We start from the raw sequence: 19,195 nt of genomic DNA, 5'->3' as shown, positions 1-19,195 counted from the left end.
AGCAATGTTCACTTATCCACCGAGGCGTTGTCTGCACTTAGCAGTCTCTCAGGAAGAGGGTAGAAATAGTAATGGTGGGTTATATAAGAATGACAAGGTGGGGGATTAACACTGCATAAAGTCCTGGACAGCTAGAAAAGATTTCCCTCTTATATCCTTTCATGCTTTCCTTTGTTATACTGGCAGCTCGAGCTGGATGCCTATTTGCAGCATTATATGACACTATAATCCTTTTATTTTTTTCTTGTCTCCTCAGAGGCAGCCACCGTTCTCATGCTGATACCAGAGTCAATATCATGAGGTTAGCAGGTAACTATCACTTCATACCTTATTCTCAGCTGACATACAGGACGGTTATGGGTGTTTGTAAGGGAAGAACCTTGGTCATGAGAATGTAAGTGAGAGAATGGAAACTTCTTTCTGGGGTTCGGATTACAACAAGCAGGCCAGCTCACTCCAGGTGCCATTTCTTAGCATCAGCGCCACTATTCTGCATGAACGAGTGTTATCCTTTCCTACCCGCAGGTGGAAATAGAGAAAAGACTGAACTCTGCCAGTGACATCACCAGTATATGCTGCAGCACCTCCTGGAAGTTTCCAGTATTTTCTCTACCTCAAGCAGGTGGTAGATTATGCTAATTGGTGCTCCTGTCCCTGGTCTGGCTCTCTGTTCTGCTAGCCGTGGCCACGGCCTAAGAGCCACTGCTAGGGTTTTGGTCTTGGGACCAAACTAGTTGAGCATAGAGTTTGGCTCCGCAGCCCCCAGTAGCACTGTTTTTACGCCACTGTGTGAGGCTTTGGCTTGATCCCACGGGATCTTGCCTGAGGAGTGAGGGACCCATCCCTCCATCCCTTCTGTCTGTACACTATTTGGGTGTAACCCCCCCCCCCCCCCCCCCCCTCCCGGAGGCTGCAAATTCTTTTTAATCGGCCTGGTTTACCCCTTTTTTTCGTATTGAGGGAATTGGGATCCTTTATTAAAAATTTTTTAAAAAAGACAGGGAAATCCTTGCTATGCTATTTTGTCTTATATACGGCACATATTATCCATAACGGACTTCTAGGCAGTTCACAATTCAAAAGTTATAAAAACTGTTCTCCTGAAGAGGAATCAGCACGAAGTATATATCAATCCAGTCTTTAAGTACATTTCATTAAAACCGTTAATACTGAGAATTAAAAAAAAACTATAAAGACTCAAAACGATAAGTTTTCAGAAGTTTTCGAAACTGTAAGAGAGACCATGCTTTTTTCAAATTTGTTGGTAACAAATTCCAAAGTCTAGCCCCTTGTACCAAGAACAAGCTATTATGAAAAGATTTATAGTGTATATTTCTAATGGAAATAAGTGTAAGGTCCTTGAAAAATATAATCGCCAACCTTGTTATGATACAGCTAGTAATTCCCCTACTCAGACTTTAAAGCGTATACAGTTTTATAAATTAAACTAATAATTGTAAACTGTGTACGTTTTTTAACAGTTAATCAATGCAAGTTATTCAAGACCATATAAACTCTATCAAACCTATTCAGATCAGAAATCAGTCTGGCTGAGATATTCTGCAAAAAGTGCAACCTCCTTTGTAATCCAGATGAAACATCCTGATAAAGGGAATTATAGTAGTCCAGCTGTGGAAGCAACACTGCCTGGACTAGTGTGGTAAAATTATTCTGAGATAATTACTCTCAATTATCTAAGTCAAAAGAAACATTTTTTACTAAGAGCATTAATTTGTCTTTTGTAGGTCAATTTAGAATCCAATATAATGTCTAATACTTTCAAATGATCCTCTATCATCAAACTTTCTCCAGATACCAATACAACTTTTTTCTCTGAAAGCAAATCAGAATCCCGAAACCATAAAAGTTTGGTCTTTTGCTTATTTAACTTTAGAAAATGAGTAGTAGCCCATTCATCTAATAATGGAAATATAATTTTTAAATCTTAATTATAGTCTCTGAGAATGTAGTTGAAACGGGTCATAGCAGAAAAATGTCAACTGCATAAGATAGTGCAAATATACCCAATTCTGTAAGAAAATTAGAAAATTACCCAGTGAATTTAAGTATATGTTAAAAAGAGAAGGTGAGACCCTTATGGAACTCCACAGCCTAGGTTCCAACTAAAAGGATTTCGCTCCTTTCCTTTTACCATATACAACCTTGAAATCAAAAACTGTTACACAAAATCAGAACCTGTTACACCCAGTTCACTCAATCTAAGCAACAATACAGTATGATTTATAGCATCAAATGCTGGAGAGATGCCAAATTGAAGCAAGAGGACTTGCTGTCCTCTACTTAGATAATGTTTAACGTCAGAAGTGAGGATAAGGAGTAGGTCTCTGTGCTGTGTCTTGGTCTAAACCCATGCTGTATTTTATGCAAAACACCATGATTTGACAAATCTCTGTAACTGCTCATTCACTGAAAACTCAAGTAGCTTTGCCATCCATTGAATACTAGCTACTGGATGATAATTTTCAGCTAGTGCCAAATCTACCCATAGATTTTGAAAGAGGGGTCAGTATAATTTCTGATAAATTTCTTGGACAACACCCTGACTGAAGGGAGTTATTTACAAACTTAGCCACCTTATGATTTTATCTGGTGCATCCAGTAACAAATAAGAAGGACATTTGTTCAAATTACAGGATTTTATTTGATGATCTAACCATAATTTCTTTTTTAAAAAGTTACCATCTTAAAACTGTTCCAAATTCTATCTACAAGAAGATCATTAAAATTATTTAAAACAGGAGTCAGAGCTCCTTCCACCTTAACCTCTAAAAATAATTATTTTATCTTATGTACCTTTGTCTCAAAGAATCTAGCTTGGTCCTCTACACTGGGTTGTACAGAGTCTGGGATCATTAACAGTCTAGCCATACTGGTCATTTTCTCAAATATCTTACAAAGAGTTATACTGCTATTATTAGATCTTTTGATTTCTTGGTCATAGAAATCCTTTTTAGCCTGCGATGTCATCCGCTTATACTTCCTAATTTAATTTCTCCAAGTTGCAAATATTTCACTATCCTTATTTTTCCTACTTTGCCGTTCTAAATTTCTACATATCCCTTCTACTCACTTATTGGGGATTTCCCTGTTTTAGCACCTGTGAGAGCCAGGGGAAATGGCAGAGTCACCAGGACCTCGGGCCAAGGCTGCCACGTTGCCCCTCAGCCAGTGCATCAGGACCCATGATCCCAATTGCTCTGGCAGGAACGGCAGCCATTTTGTCCTCAATTGCACTTCTTCTGCTCCTGTCTTACAGCAGCAGGGCGGTTCTTCTTCCATGCCTGGGAATGAGGGGTGGGGGTCCTTCCTTCCTACTTCCTTGGAGTGATTTTTGGCTCCAGAACTTGGCCCAATTGGTAAAATAGGCCCTTCGGTTGGATGCTGGGTTCCCACCGAGGGTGGGGGCCCCAAAAGATGCAGAGCTGATTTTGGGCCCCAGGAGGAGCCCTTCACTCTGAGGAGAATTCTGAGCCCCCCCCTCGGGCTCCCACTACCCTTCGGATTCGGAAGGCCCTGAGCGGCCGCACATGGTCCAGCTATTTAGGCGAGAGGAGTTTGCTCATTGATGAAGTCACAGATACCCTTTCTGTGCTCCATCCGTCTGCGGCGTATCCGTTGCTAAAGGGCCTGGCGGGCCTCCCCAAACATTTTCCCTTCTACAAAGCTGTCGGCAAGATGAAGATGACAGAGTGGGAGTCCACGGTTGGCCCCCTGCCTGGGGACAGGTCCAGGGTATTGTCTGCGGTGGTTTCAGCAGTGGCTGGAGTCACCGGAGGTCTCTCATCTTAAGTCGGGCACGGCCTTTCTTGCGGATGTCCTTTATGAACTTGTCCATTTAGCCTCCTGCTCCTGCTGTGGCAGTTTCGGTGGTGGGGTGCTGATGGCTGTGCCTCTGCCTCTGGGTTGCAGATGTGACCTCATAGAAGCTTTTGAGTTGGCTTCCCTTTCGAGTTTGCTTGTTTTATGGGGTGGATTTGGAGAAGATAGTGAGGGATACTTCCGCGACAAGGTGCAAAAGATCAACCTTGAGTTCACTACCAAGCCACGTCCTCCTCTTCACCCTTCAACCCTCTCCCTCAACCAACCAACCCAGACCTCCTTCTCCTCCTTTCCTGATATCTCCGAGGAGGAAACCGCCCGCCTTCTTTCCTCCTCAAAATGCACCACTTGTTCCTCTGATCCCTTCCCCACCAACTTACTTAACACCATCTCTCCTACTATCACCCCCTCCATCTGTCATATCCTCAACCTCTCTCTCTCCACTGCAACTGTCCCCGACACCTTCAAGCATGCCATAGTCACGCCACTCCTCAAAAAACCATCACTAGACCCTACCTGTCCCTCCAACTACCGCCCCATCTCCCTCCTACCCTTCCTCTCCAAGATACTTGAGCGCACAGTCCACAGCCGCTGCCTTGATTTTCTCTCCTCTCATGCCATCCTCAATCCACTTCAATCCGGTTTTCGCCCTCTTCACTCGACAGAAACAGCACTCTCTAAAGTCTGTAGTGACCTGTTCCTTGCCAAATCCAGAGGCCACTACTCCATCCTCATCCTCCTCGATCTATCCGCCGCTTTTGACACTGTGAATCATGACTTACTTCTTGCCACACTGTCCTCATTTGGGTTCCAGGGCTCTGTACTCTCCTGGTTCTCCTCCTATCTCTCCCACCGCACCTTCAAAGTTCACTCTCATGGATCTTCCTCCACCCCCTTATCTGTTGATGTTCCCCAGGGATCCGTCCTTGGACCCCTTCTCTTCTCAATCTACACCTCTTCCCTGGGCTCCCTGATCTCATCTCACGGTTTCCAGTATCATCTCTATGCTGATGACACCCAACTGTATCTCTCCACACCAGACATCACCGCGGAGACCCAGGCAAAGGTATCGGCCTGCTTATCCGACATTGCTGCCTGGATGTCCAACCGCCACCTGAAAGTGAACATGTCCAAGACCGAGCTCATCGTCTTTCCACCAAAACCCACTTCTCCTCTTCCTCCACTTTCTATCTCAGTTGATAACACCCTCATCCTCCCCGTCTCATCTGCCCGCAACCTCGGAGTCATCTTTGACTCCTCTCTCTCCTTCTCTGTGCATATCCAGCAGATAGCCAAGACCTGTCGCTTCTTCCTCTTTAACATCAGCAAAATTCGCCCTTTCCTCTCTGAACACACCACCCGAACTCTCGTCCACACACTCATTACCTCTCGCCTGGACTACTGCAACTTACTCCTCACCGGCCTCCCACTTAGCCATCTATCCCCCCTTCAATCTGTTCAGAACTCTGCTGCAGGTCTCATATTCCGCCAGAACCGATATACTCATATCACCCCTCTCCTCAAGTCATTTCACTGGCTTCCGATCAGATACCGCATTCAATTCAAGCTTCTCCTTCTTACCTACAAATGCACTCAGTCTGCTGCCCCTCACTATCTTTCTACCCTCATCTCCCCTTACATTCCCGCCCGTAACCTCAGTTCACAGGATAAATCCCTCCTCTCAGTACCCTTCTCCACCACCACCAACTCCAGGCTCCGCTCATTCTGCCTCGCCTCACCCTATGCTTGGAACAACCTTCCTGAGCCCTTATGCCAAGCCCCCTCCCTGCCCGTCTTCAAGTCTTTGCTTAAAGCCCACCTCTTCAATGCTGCGTTCGGCACCTAACCCTTACCGTTCAGTGAATCCAGACTGCCCCTATCGGACCGACCATTCACTTGTCTATTAGATTGTAAGCTCTTTGAGCAGGGACTGTCTCTCTTTGTTAAATTGTACAGCGCTGCGTATCCCTAGTAGCGCTCTAGAAATGTTAAGTAGTAGTAGGGATATGGAGAAGGCGAGGCCTCTCTGTCTTCTGGAGCTGAAGAGGAAGGGCTCTCGGTGGGCTTCTGCCCCTCGGGGGTGTTTTAAAGGGGCGGGTCACTTTTGTCCTGCCTGACGTCTGCAGCCCAGTCTGGGGGGTCAGTCCTTCGCACAGGGTCCTTTTGGGGTCCCAAGTATACCAGCCCCTCCGGTGCCTTGGGCGGCTCCTCTGCCACTTGGCCTTCCCTATGGGGGTGCAGCAGGCCCTTTGTTAGTTCCAGTGGGGGCAGGTTGTCTCTCTTCCGAAACGAGTGGGTCTTTGAAGATAGTCGAGGTCTTGAAGGTAATCGTCCAGTTCCACATTCCTTTATGGCCTCCCCCTGTGGCTCAGCCTAAAGCACCAGGCTGTTCTCACTCTTCAACAGCTCTGTGATTTGGGGGTGGTGGAACCTGTTCCACCTTCAGAGCGCAGCCTGGGACACTAGTCCGTTTATTTTGTGGTTCCGAAGTGGGCAGTGCCTTCCCCATCCCATTCTGGATCTCAAAGGGGTGAACGCTTGGCTGACAACATTTCCGGATGGAAAAACTACTCGGTCATTGCTTCTCTGTGGCTGGGAGAGTTCCTGATCTCTTTGGACCTCATGGAGGCCCATCTTCATATTTCCATCACCTCTTAGCACAGGAGACATCTATGCTTTTGTGTACCGGGCCAGCATTTTCAGTTTTGGGCCTTGCATTTTGGCCTGGCTACAGTGCTCCAGACCTTTTCCATGGTAATGGTGGTGGTGGCAGCGTACTTCCGTCATCAGAGCATCCGGATCCATCCCTACCTGGATGGCTGCTTGATTCAAGCCAATTCAACTCTGGAAGCCAGTGTGGTGACATCTCCCATCTGGAGTCACTACACTGGGTGGTGAATTGGTCCAAGAGCCATCAGGTGCTGTCTCAGAGCCTAAAGTATCTGGGGGTCCACTTCAACATGGCCAAGGAGGAGTGAGTGGTGAAGCTCTGGGTACAGGTGCACCGGTTGTGCAAGCTCCCAGTTTCCACTGTGTGGGATTATTTGCAGCTCCTGTATTCTATGGCCATGACATTGGACTGCACATACAACCTCTACAGTAGGCTCTGCTGTCCCGGTGGGTGATGATCTCATAGGATTTCCAGTGCCCTTTGCCTCTTCTGTCCAAGGCGGAGGCTCAGTTTAGCCTGGTGGGACAGTTCAGTGCACCTCTTGAGGGGGTGGGGGTGATCCACTGGATCCTCCTTGGTGGATTCTGGTCACCACTGATATGAGTCTTCTCAGTTGCGGAGCTCAGTACCTGGGTTGGGTGACGCAGGACTCCTGGTCAGTCCTTGAGGCTTCCTGGTCCGTCAATTGTCTGGAGAGCCGGGCAGTTCGCCTTGCCCTGTGGGAGTTTCTGTCGCTGCTAAAAGGGAAGGTGGTCAGAGTGATGTCGGATAATGCCATGGCTGTGACATACATCAACAAAAAGGGCAGCACCAGGAGTCAGGCCATGGCTCTGGAGGTGGCCTTGCTCTGCTGGTGGGTGGAGATCCATCCTCTCAGCAGTCCACATTGTGGGCAAGGACAAATAGCCATGGGGACCTTCTCAGTCGCTCCCTTTTGGATCTTTTGAAGTGGGCATGTAAATGGCAGATGACGTTTGATGTGAGCAAGTCAAAGTTATGCATGCGGGAAAAGAGGAACCCGAATTATAGCTACGTAATGCAGGGTTCCATGTTAAGAGTCACAGATCAGGAAAGGGATCTAGGCGTCATTGTTGATGATACGTTGAAACCCTCTGCTCAGTGTGTGGTGGCAGCTAAGAAAGCGAATAGAATGTTAGGTATTATTAGGAAAGGAATGAAAAACAAAAATGAGGACATTATAATGCCTTTGTATCGCTCCGTGGTACGACCGCACCTCAAATATTGTGTTCAATTCTGGTCGCTGCATCTCAAAAAAGATATATTGGAATTAGAAAAGGTACAGAGAAGGGCGACAAAAATGATAAAGGGGGATGGGAAGATTTCCCTATGAGGAAAGGCTGAAGCGGCTAGGGCTTTTCAGCTTGGAGAAAAGACGGCTGAGAGGAGCTATGATAGAGGTCTGTAAAATAATGAGTGGAGTGGAACAGGTAGACGTGAATCGCTTGTTTACTCTTTCCAATAATACTAGGACTAGGGGACATGCGATGAAGCTACAAAGTAATTAATTTAAAACAAATCGGAGAAAAGTTTTCTTCACTCAATGTGTAATTCAACTCTGGAATTCGTTGCCAGAGAATGTAGTAAAAGCAGTTAGCTTAGCGGGGTTTACAAAATGTTTAGATGGCTTCCTAAAGGAAAAGTCCATAGACCATTATTAAAATGGACTTGGGGAAAATCCACTGCTTATTTGTAGGATACCTGTTAAATAATTGTGGACCGTCACTCTGTCCCGTGATACAAAATACCAAAAGATATACACAGAGTGTATAAATGCAAATATATTACCCCTAAGGGCTATTTGACTAAGGTGAGGAAGAGTCTCATATGTAATCCACGATAAGAATACTTTCATTCAACAGGTGAATCAATTCTTCGTGTTTATGTCTTAATCATTGACTCAGCCTCCACCATCCTAACTATACTACCAAAGCAGTGACTTACACAATATTCTCTATATATTAATTAATGTATAATGCACTTATCTAAGGCAGGTTGGTGCGCTCCTAAACCCCGACAGGTCCCTGTTTCGTATTCACTTTATCAAGGGGGAGTGCCACCAATTCTGTCGGTACAAAAGAAAAAGAGAAAAAAAGAGAAAAAAGAGGGTGAAGTCACGTCCGCATTAAACATAGCTCTCTTGTTATAACCTCTCTCAATATTTGCATTTTTTAGCTATATTTGCTGATGGCTTACCCGATTACTGCCCCAAACATATATTTGTGCTGGCTTGCTGTGATAAATCAAAATGGCGACGGCGTCTTTTTATTATTGCTCACGGCAGGAAACAGCTGATGGTATCACACTGACCCTCCGTGCATGATGTGTCTCTTAAAGGAGTAATAGCTGCCTTAAGAAACCACAATTTACGACAAACCCTGGACAACATCATGGAGGGAACCTATAGAGAACCCTGGGGGAACCTTAAAAAAGTTGTATCAAAAGAAACTGCCCCATTGAATATAAGTGTTTAAACCTGTAGTATGAATTTTAGTGTTGGTAGTAGACGCTACTGAGGTACCCTAAGAAATGAATGCTGATTGAAGAAGAGGGAATGTGTAACGTTGAAGCTATTGTTTGAAAGAAATATATGAGTAGGAAGTTGGATCCCATAACCTTTATGTCAGGGGCTGGCATGTTTTTGAATCCTGGTGTGGGGAATAGTCACTTTCTTCTGGGAGGGCCCAGGTCCCCAATACTTTGGTTTTCTGCAGCGAGGTCTACATCAGGGGCTGGCCTTGTGTACCCTAAAGGTTGAAGTGGCTACCCTGGCCAGTTTTCGGGGAAAAGTGCAGGGTGTCTCTTTGGCATTACATAGAGAGGTGTCTCAATTCCTGAAGGGAGTGGCTCATCTACACCCTTCTCTACATCCTTCCTTCCCTTCCCATTCTGGCACCTCAACCTGGTTTTTCAGGCATTGACTGAGGCTCCCTTTGTGCTCCTTTACTCAAGGATCTAACGCTCAAGACAACGTGCCTGGCGGCTATCACTTCTGCCAAAAGAGTCTTGGGAATTGCAGGTATCTTTCCTTCATAGAAGAGTCTGTGTCCCTGTGCACGGTTCCCTCCTCCTTACCGAAGGTGGTGTCTGTGTTCCACATAAATCAGGAGATCTGCTTGTCCTCCTTTCTGGCGGAGGGTTCGGTTCCTATGGACCGGAGGCTTCACAAGCTGGATGTCCAGAGGGCATTACTCTGGTACCTGTAAGAGACCAATGACTTTCACTTCTCTGACCACCTCTTTGTGCTTTTCCATGGCCCTTGGAAGGGCCAGGCAACCTCCAAGGCTTCCTTTGCGAGGTGGATCAAGGTGGCTATTGAGAATGCCTACATTTGCGAGAATCATCCAGTGCCCCAGGGTTTGAAGGCCCACTCAATTAGGGTGCAAGCTGCATCCTGGGCGGAGGCCCAGGAGGTGGCTGAAGACATTTGTAGGGCTGTGACTTGGTTGTCACTCCATTCCTTTTCCAAGCACTACAGATTGGATGTGTGGGCAAGAGCCCATTCGGACTTTGACAGAGCTGTCATTTGGAGAGCCTTGTCTTCTCCTGCCCGGTAGGACTGCTTCGGTACATCCCGTTTGGCAGAATGGTGACGCTGACGCTAAGAAAGGAGAAATTATGTCTTGCCTCATAATTTTCTTTTCTTTAGTCAGCAACACTATTCTGCAATCCTGCCTTTAACCAGGGTTCTAGGTGTGCTCTGTGCTTCCTTTCAGTATTTTTTTGTCTGATGTGTAAAAAAAAAATAAAAAGTAGCGATTGCAGTACAAGGTTCCTGTGATACTGCTATAGCCTGGTTTATACAGGGTAGCAAGTGCCACTCTGTGGTGTTATACTCGCTTATCATTGCAGCTGGAGTAGTTGATGGGGCATGGGTGCTTTACAAGGGACCTGCTGCTCGGCCAGATGCATATTGGAATCTTCCAGGGGGCACCACAGCATATTTTGATATTGGCTACGAAGTAAGTGAACTCAGGAAATCAAATACACTAGCGTTTAACTTTAGAAAAGGAGACTACAATAAAATGAGGAAAACGGTGAAAAAAAGACTGAAGGGAGCGGCTAAAAGGGTAAAAAACTTGAATCGGGCGTGGATGCTATTCAAAAACACCATCCTAGAAGTACAGGACAAATATATTCCGCGTATTAGAAAAAGAGGAAAAAAGACCAAACGTCAGCTGGCGAGGCTAAACGGTAAGGTAAAGGAAGCTATTTGAGCCAAAAAACAATCCTTCAGAAAATGGAGAAGGGAACCGACTGAAGAAAATAAGGTAAAGCATAAGGAATGTCAAGCCAAATGCAAAAAGGAGATAAAGGAGGGCTAAGAAGGACTTTGAAAAAAAGTTAGCATTAGAAGCGAAAACACATAGCAAAAATTTTTTTAGATATATTAAAAGCAGAAAGCCGGCTAAAGAATTGGTAGGGCCGCTGGACGACTGTGGTGTTAAAGGGGCGATCAGGGAAGACAAAGCTGTAACGGAGAAATTAAATGAATTCTTGCTTCGGTCTTCACCGAGGAGGATTTGGGAGGGATACCGGTGCCGGAGAAGGTATTTGAAGCGGACGAGTCAGAAAGACTAAATGATTTCTCTGTAAACTTGGAGGATGTAATGGGGCAGTTCTGCAAACTAAAAAGTAGTAAATCACCGGGACCGGATGGTATTCATCCCAGAGTATTAATAGAGCTGAAAAATGAACTTGTGGAGCTACTGTTAGTAATATGCAATTTATCCCTAAAATCAGGTGTGGTACCAGAAGATTGGAGGGTGGCCAGTGTAACGCCGATTTTTAAAAAGGGTTCCAAAGGAGATCCGGGAAATTATAGACCGGTGAGTCTGACATCGGTGCCGGGAAAAATGGTGGAGGCTATTATTAAGAATAAAATTACGGAGCACATACAAAAGCATGGGCTACTGAGACAAAGTCAGCACGGATTTAGTGAAGGGAAGTCTTGCCTCACAAATCTACTGCATTTTTTTCGAGGGGGTGAACAAGCATGTGAACAAAGGGGAGCCAGTGGATATTGTATATCTAGATTTTCAGAAGGCATTTGACAAAGTGCCTCATGAAAGACTCCAAAGGAAACTGGAGAGTCATGGGATCGGAGGCAGTGTATTATTATGGATTAAGAGCTGGTTAAAAGATAGGAAGCAGAGAGTAGGGTTGAATGGTCAGTATTCTCGATTGAGAAGAGTAGTTAGTGGGGTCCCTCAGGGGTCTGTGCTGGGACCGCTGCTTTTTAACATATTTATAAATGACCTTGAGATGGGAGTAACTAGTGAGGTAATTAAATTTGCAGATGACACAAAGTTATCCAGGGTCGTCTCGTCGCGGGAGGAGTGTGAAAGATTACAAGAGGACCTCGTGAGACTGGGGGATTGGGCGTCCAAATGGCAGATGAAGTTCAACGTTGACAAGTGCAAAGTGATGCACATGGGAAGGAGGAACCCGAATTACGGCTATGTCATGCAAGGTTCCGCTTTAGGAGTTATGGACCAAGAAAGGGATCTGGGAGTCATCATGGATAGGACATTGAAATCTTTCACTCAATGTGCTGCGGCGGCCAAGAAGGTGAACAGAATGTTGAGTATTATTAGAAAAGGGATGGAAAACAAGCATGAGGATGTTATAATGCCGTTATATCGCTCCATGGTGCGACCGCACCTGGAGTATTGTGTTCAGTTCTGGTCGCCTCATCTGAAAAAAGATATAAAGGAATTGGAGAAGGTGCAGAGAAGGGCGACGGAAATGATAAAAGGGATGGGACGACTACCTTATGAGGAGAGGTTAAGAAGGCTAGGACTCTTTTTAGCCTGGAGAAAAGGCGGCTGAGGGGTGATGATAGAGGTCTACAAAATTTTGAGTGGGGTAGAGCGGACACATGTGAAGCGTTTGTTTACGCTTTCTAACAATAATAGAACTAGGGGACACAAGATGAAATTAGAATGTGGTAGGTTTAAAACAAATTGGAGAAAGTTTTTCTTTACTCAGCGTGTGGTTAGACTCTGGAACTCATTGCCGGAGAAGGTAGTGACGGCAGCTGGCCTTGCTGAGTTTAAAGGGGGTCTGGACAGATTCCTGAAGGAAAAGTCCATTGATCGTTATTAAGTTTTGGGATTTTGCCAGGTTCTTGGGGCCTGGATTGGCTGCTGTCGGAGACGGAGTGCTGGGCTTGATGGACCTTTGGTCTTTTCCCAGCATGGCAGTGCTTATGTACTTATGTATTTATACCTGTGATGTCACTGGCAGAGTTTAGTCTTTTCTGTACCTCCACTTGCTGGTAGAAAGTGATAACATCCATTCATGCAGAATAGTGTCGTTGACTAAAGAAAAGAAAATTATCAGGTAAGATATAAGTGCTGTCTTTTTCTAATATTCCATATGTTTCCTTGAATGTCACTATCGGCGATGCTTGTACCTTATCGCAGGTGATGCCTGTATTTCACCTCCATTGTCCCTGTGCTGCTTCTCTCTCACCTAGTGTCACTTTGCCTGTTTATCACCACTAAGTGTCACAGTACCTTCACGTTTTTGTATTCCTAATGCAGGGGAGGGCAACCTTTAGACATGAATGTCAGTACTACCCCAGCAGGCCGCAACATTACATAATTTGGAACCAGAAATATGTAAACGTTTAACTAAAAATGGTGGAAACAAACTGCTAGCCTGGCTATTTTGAAAATATTTGTGAAATATAGTATTTAAAATTGCCAAAATTCTGGTTAATTACATTTTCTGTGTATATTTCCCATGGTCTTGGGGGGCACATAAAATTCAGTGGTAGGCTGCAGGTTGCCCACCACTGCCCTAATATCTGTATGTCATATTGTATTTATAAATACCTGCCTCACACCTCAGGCTGTCCAGATTTTCTTTCAACAATCTGCCTGTGTGATATGGCGACTCACACAGGTTTTTTTTTTTTTCCTATGGGCTGCTCTTAAATATGAGATAGTATACAAAGACCTGAGCAGCCCTTGGGAGTCACCCATTTGTATCCTTGACTCCTGCCTTCTGATGGAAAAATATTTTTGCTTACCTGTAATAGCTATTTTCTGTAGACAGCAGTACCTCCCACCTCGAGAGTTGCATGAATGCTTGAACTATGGATCTGAGGAGCTGAGAAGGTCACTCATGTTCAGAACTTCAACACTAAGTTCTGAGTTCTGGAAGAGCTGTTTCATCCTAGCAACGTACAATGACATCACTCACTTTTGTGCCTGATCAATCCTTCTGTCTGTAAACACTTGTTATTGGTAAAGAACAATGTACTGTTATGCATTTTTTTCTCATTCTCTAGGTTCTGTGCGGATTGTAGTTATTGTGCTCACCGTAGGACTTACCTGGATTCTGGCCAGCGTGATGCTGGGGTCACAGGGCGGCCTTCCCCGGATACAGCAGCTTCTGAACAGTACGTTTCCCAAGAAGAAATACCCAGATATACAAAGTAGAGGTTGACCGAATTTCAGCTTCGGCACCAAAACCAGCACAAAATTCATGTTCAGTCTTGTTTTGGTTTTGTCCGAAACTGCTGGTGCATCTGGAACTGAAATTATGTTGTGTTCCCTAGCTTTCCCTCACCTTCCCCAGAACAGAATGAGTCCCTCTCCTGGACCTACCATACATCCCCTTGTGGTCTAGTGGCTAGTTGGGACAGGAACGATCCCCAGTCGCTACTGCACATTTTCTCTCCACTGCCAAAATAGTTGCTGCGATCTCTAGCAGCAGTCTCACGAAACTGCCACTGGAGGTTGTGGCAGCCATTTTGAGAATGGAGCTGGCACGGGCAGGAGTGACTGAGGATTCCTTCTGCCCCAGCTAGCCACTAGACTGTCAGGGGATGTATGGTAGGCCCTAGAGGAGGGCTTGTTCTGTTCTGGGAGAGGAATGGAGTGGGGACTCATTTGGGGAGGGGGGGGGGGAGCTTGTTCTGTGCAGGGGCCAGGCCCTAGCGGCCAGTTTTGATCAAAACTGAGTGGTGAATTTGGACCATAGATTCAGTTTCAGTTGCTCTCTAATACAAAGTGCTTTATGACTGACTTTTGGCTCTTGCTTAGCATATCTACACACTTTCTCATGCACTGGTCCAGGGGTGTATAGCTCCTACTTCTCAGGAGTATTTAGTAACAGTTATGCAGTACTGACACCTACCGGATACATTATGTATGTGCAGTGTAATTGCAGTGGAGGAGTGGCCTAGTGGTTAGGGTGGTGGACTGAGTTCGATTCCCACTTCAGGCACAGGCAGCTCCTTGTGACTCTGGGCAAGTCACTTAACTCTCCATTGCCCCATGTAAGCCGCATTGAGCCTGCCATGAGTGGGAAAGCGCGGGTACAAATGTAATAAAAAAAATATATATCCATCTCTGGGGAACCAAAATATAGTTAGATATGGTTGGTTAAAAAGAATACCTTTACTAAGCTGCTCAAAATGATTGCACCACAGGTATATTAACTGTCTAAAGGACCGCACCATGATGCAGCATAGGTGAATAGCCACAGGCAAAACATGTTGGCAGCGGATCCTTTTTGAGATGTTTTACATTTACAAATGTGCAAATATATGAGGTATTAATAATTCTCCAAGGACAAGCAGACTGCTTGTTCTCACATGTGGGTCGACGTCCGCATCAGCCCGGGAAACTGGCAATTTTGCCAGCAAAATATATTAAAAACTTTTCCAGAGTCTTCTGGCGTGCGCGCACCGTGCATGCGCAGCCGTCTTCCCGCCCATCGCGTGAGCGTTCCCGCTCAGTTATTTTTTCTCCGCGGTGAGGTGCGGTCGAGTTTTTCCCCGCTCCTCTCAGGCCCGGGAAAGAGTTTTCTGCGTTGTATTTTGACTTTTTGTCATTTTCTTTCTTTTTGTTATAATTTACAGTTTAAAAAAAAACAAAAAAGCTCCCGTAGTTTTTTCTTTACTTTTTTGTCCCTTTTTAAGTTTCCTTTGTTTTTTGACGTGGCCGGGTTGCGCCCTTCTTTTCATGCCCTTTTTTCTTTTAACAGGCACGATCGCGTCTTTTGATTTTGCCAAAGCCGTTTTTTCTTCCATGTCATCGAAGACACCCAGCGCGGCATCGAAATCGAGGGACGCATTGACGTCTGGAGCAAAGGTAATGGCTGCGGAACGACCAACTCATGCTGGGAGCAGTGAGGCATTGAGTGGGTCTCCACCTGTCTCAAGGTCTCCTGTTATGCAGGCCCCCCCGGGACCGACCTTTGTCGGACCTGGCCCTGAGGAGACGTGAGGATTCCTCGTCTTCCTCATCGGTACCGAGGAGTCTCGATGACGGGTGTCGAGCAAAGGCGAAGAAGCACCGTCATCGTTCTCCTTCGACACACGGTGCTGAGAGCTCCGGGGCATCAAGGGATTCGGCACCGGGAAGCATCGGTGCTGAGAGGATCGCTCCCTCTCTATGCAGGAGGTGCTGATGCGTCGGTCTAGCAGCCCAGTACCTGCTCCCGAGCCTCGACAGATTCTGCCACTGGCTCCTATCCCGACCCCGCAGCCTTGTTCAACGGCGGCTCTTGACGAGCGCTTCAGGGCCCTGCTTCCAGAACTTCTGGAAGGGTTACTGCGCCAGTCTGCTTCGGTGTCAGGGGTGCTTGCGCCTTCCGTACCGTTGGCTACAGCGGTCTCTGGCCCTTCGCCTGTGGTGAGGTCCCTGACCTCAGTGCCGCCTGCCACCCAGGTCGACTCTCCGACGTTGGTGGAGGAAGCTTCACCAGATTACAAGGGATACCTCACACGTGAGAACAAGCAGCCTGCTTGTCCTCAGAGAAAGCGAAGATACATACCTGGAGCAGGTATTCTCTGAGGACAGCAGCCTGATTGTTCTCACAAACCCGCCCACCTCCCCTTTGGAGTAGTTTGTTGTTTATTTGCTTTTTGATTAAACTGAGTGGGAACGCTCATGCGACGGGCGGGAAGACAGCCGTGCATGCGCAGTGCGCACTGCATGTGCGCCAGAAGACTCTGGAAAAGTTTTTATATATTTTGCTGGCAAAATTGCTGGTTTCCCCGGCCGACGCAGACGTCGACCCACATGTGAGAACAATCAGCCTGCTGGCCTCGGAGAATACCTGCTACAGGTATGTATCTTCGCTATACCTGTTAAACTTAGTGAAGTTAGTGTGACTGATAAGGAGGCAGGCGACATGGACTATGTATCCATGTGAAAAGGGTCACCATTGAGGACTTTGAAGTTATAGCTGTGGTATAGTTAATTTTGAGTGTGGGGCATGTCAGTTACTTGAATTGAGCCCCCGCTGTTTGAATATTGACCATTTAAAGTGATTTACAAAGCTGCTGGAAGAGCTTGAGCCTCAGGTAAGGGCGTAACTCTGAGCCTTGGTTCCAAGGACAATGTTTCCATAATAACAACTCTTCTTTCTTCTGACAGGTCCTGACAACGCACCAACAGCAGGTCAGTCTTTGCTCCCCAGTTGACTTAACCTGTTCTTTGTTCCAATAGTACAAACTTTCCATCTTTTTACTTAGCTTTTTTATTTTGGTAAACCTCATCCTTCCTTTGCATCATTGCTCAGTAGTGACACTGCAGCAGTAGAATCTAATGGATCTGTAGATACCGCCAAGAAAAGCAGGGTAATCAGTGCAGTGCCTCACGGATCGGTGTTACAGGTTATTCTGTTCAGTATCATTGTGAGTGCTATTGCAGAGGGGTTAGTAGGAAAAGTTTGTCTTTTTGCAGATGACACAAAGATATGCAAAAGAGTGGACACCCCTATGAGAGAGTAGACAGATTGAGGAGTAATTTAAGAAAGCTCAAGGAGTGGTCAAGAGCTTTACAGCTAAGTATTGATGCAAAAAAAAGTGTAAAGCATACACATGGGAGTGCAGAAATCCAAGAGAGGAGATGGGCTGCCATTGTGCACCAGTTAAGAGAAAGACCTTGGGGTGGTCATATTGGATGACATAAAGGCAGTGGCCAGAGCGGTGTTAGGATGCCTAGAGAGAGGCATAGCTACTTGAAAAATGGAGCATAAGAACATAAGAATAGCCATACTGGGGCAGACCAATGGTCCATCTAGCCCAGTATCCTGCTTCCAACAGATGGAGATGGTATTGCTTCTGGATAGTTGTTTGGTGAAACCATATCTGGAGTATAGCATCTAGTTATGAAGACCTTACCTCTAAAAGATACAGACAGAGCAGAGGTGAGCCGATGAATGGGCCAGAGCAAAAGTCTTATAAGACTGAAAGGCCTAAATATGTACATACTGGAGAAGGGAGGGGTATCTTTTATAACAGTAGGAGAAATTAGGTAAAATAGATGGGCCTTAGGATCCTTACCTGCCATCATAGTATGAGATCCTGATCGGTCTCTGGTACTAGTTGAGAACACAGAATGTGTGTATAAACTGTTCATATTTCTTGTTTGTATTTCATCAGACTCCAGGCCAAAGAAGTACAAATGTGGTCTGCCACAGCCCTGCCCAGACAAGCACTTTGCATTTCGGATTGTAAGCGGAGCAGCCAATGTTATCGGACCCAAAATCTGTTTAGAAGACAAAATGTAAGTAAGGGAGAAAATACAAACCAGAATGGGCTGGAGACTGGAAAACCAGGAGTGACTGCCCAGATAGGGTGCTGCTCATAGGTAATTGGTTTCTCTTTGTGGCAGGCTGATGAGTAGCGTGAAGAACAATGTAGGACGAGGGTTGAACATCGCTCTGGTGAATGGTGAGTGTTTGAGTATTGATGATACTAGCACTCAGCTTTTTTATAGCACTACACAGTTCTGCTAGCAGGGATGGACTGACAGTGGCGTTCCAAGGGGTGCTGACACACGGGGCGGATTGCTGATGCGCCCCCCCCCCCCCCCGACGAGGGGACACACCCCACCCCGGCGAAAGAACCCCCCCCCAGGGTGCACACCACTGGGGGGGGAGGGGGTGCTGCGCGCCGGTCAGCATCGTTGGTTTCCATGCTCCCTCTGCCCCGGAACAGGTTACTTCCTGTTCCGGGGCAGAGGGAGCATGGAAACCAACGACGCTGACCAGCGCGCAGCACCCCCCTAGCGGCATGCACCCGGTGCGGACCGCCCCCACCGCCCCCCCCCCCCCTTGGTACGCCACTGTGGACTGACCATTTGAACAACCGGACAGTGCCCAAGGGCCCAGAGGCTCTCCCCTGCTGCTGCTCACTACAGCCCCCCAAGCCTCAGTAGGCACTGTCCAGTCCCACCTTGAAGGGCCCTGGTGGTCTAGTGGCCTCTGTGGGAGCAGGAAAAAACAACACTATTTCCTGCCCACTGACATTATTCTGCCCTGCACTGTCGTGTTTTAAAAATGACTTCCCTGCAGCAGTCTCATGAGGCTACTGTGGGAAGTCTCAGCAGCCATTTTGAAAACACATTGGTGGTGGGCAGGAAAGACTGGGTTCTTTCCTGCCCACCAAGGCCCTTCAAGGTAGGACCGGGGAGCTGTATTGTGTGCGAGGGGGGCAGTGGCTGGGGAGGGGCAATGACCTTTACTGCCCAGGGGCCCAGATCACTGTCAGTCCACCCCTGGATGCTAGGTATTAGGCACAGTGGGGGTAATTCTGTAAATGGGTACTTTGATGCCACACAACGAGAGCCTGTTCTATAATGGCATCCAGATTCTTATAGTATACTAGCATAACCCGGCATCGGCACACCTAAATGT

General features: G+C 46.5%; 1 protein-coding gene across 3 annotated transcripts in view; it reads left to right on the top strand.

The window, feature by feature from the left end:
* Nucleotides 1–19,195, top strand: part of FAM3A (family with sequence similarity 3 member A) — a 54,935-nt gene that overhangs the window by 26,488 nt on the left and 9,252 nt on the right. Inside the window, exons 2-6 of one of the 3 annotated variants that reach the window (XM_030194242.1) lie at nucleotides 259–309; nucleotides 13,830–13,940; nucleotides 16,930–16,953; nucleotides 17,940–18,063; nucleotides 18,172–18,230. In XM_030194242.1, the coding sequence (XP_030050102.1) occupies nucleotides 297–309; nucleotides 13,830–13,940; nucleotides 16,930–16,953; nucleotides 17,940–18,063; nucleotides 18,172–18,230 (331 nt within the window). In that variant the 5' untranslated portion in view covers nucleotides 259–296. Of the gene's footprint in view, nucleotides 1–256; nucleotides 310–13,829; nucleotides 13,941–16,929; nucleotides 16,954–17,939; nucleotides 18,064–18,171; nucleotides 18,231–19,195 lie in introns of all 3 variants that reach the window. The other 2 variants (XM_030194244.1, XM_030194243.1) reach the window with 2 other exon arrangements.

The sequence above is a fragment of the Microcaecilia unicolor genome, chromosome 2 (genome assembly GCF_901765095.1).
Source record: "Microcaecilia unicolor chromosome 2, aMicUni1.1, whole genome shotgun sequence".
NCBI lineage: Eukaryota > Metazoa > Chordata > Amphibia > Gymnophiona > Siphonopidae > Microcaecilia > Microcaecilia unicolor.
This window is presented reverse-complemented; position numbering and strand designations above follow the sequence as displayed.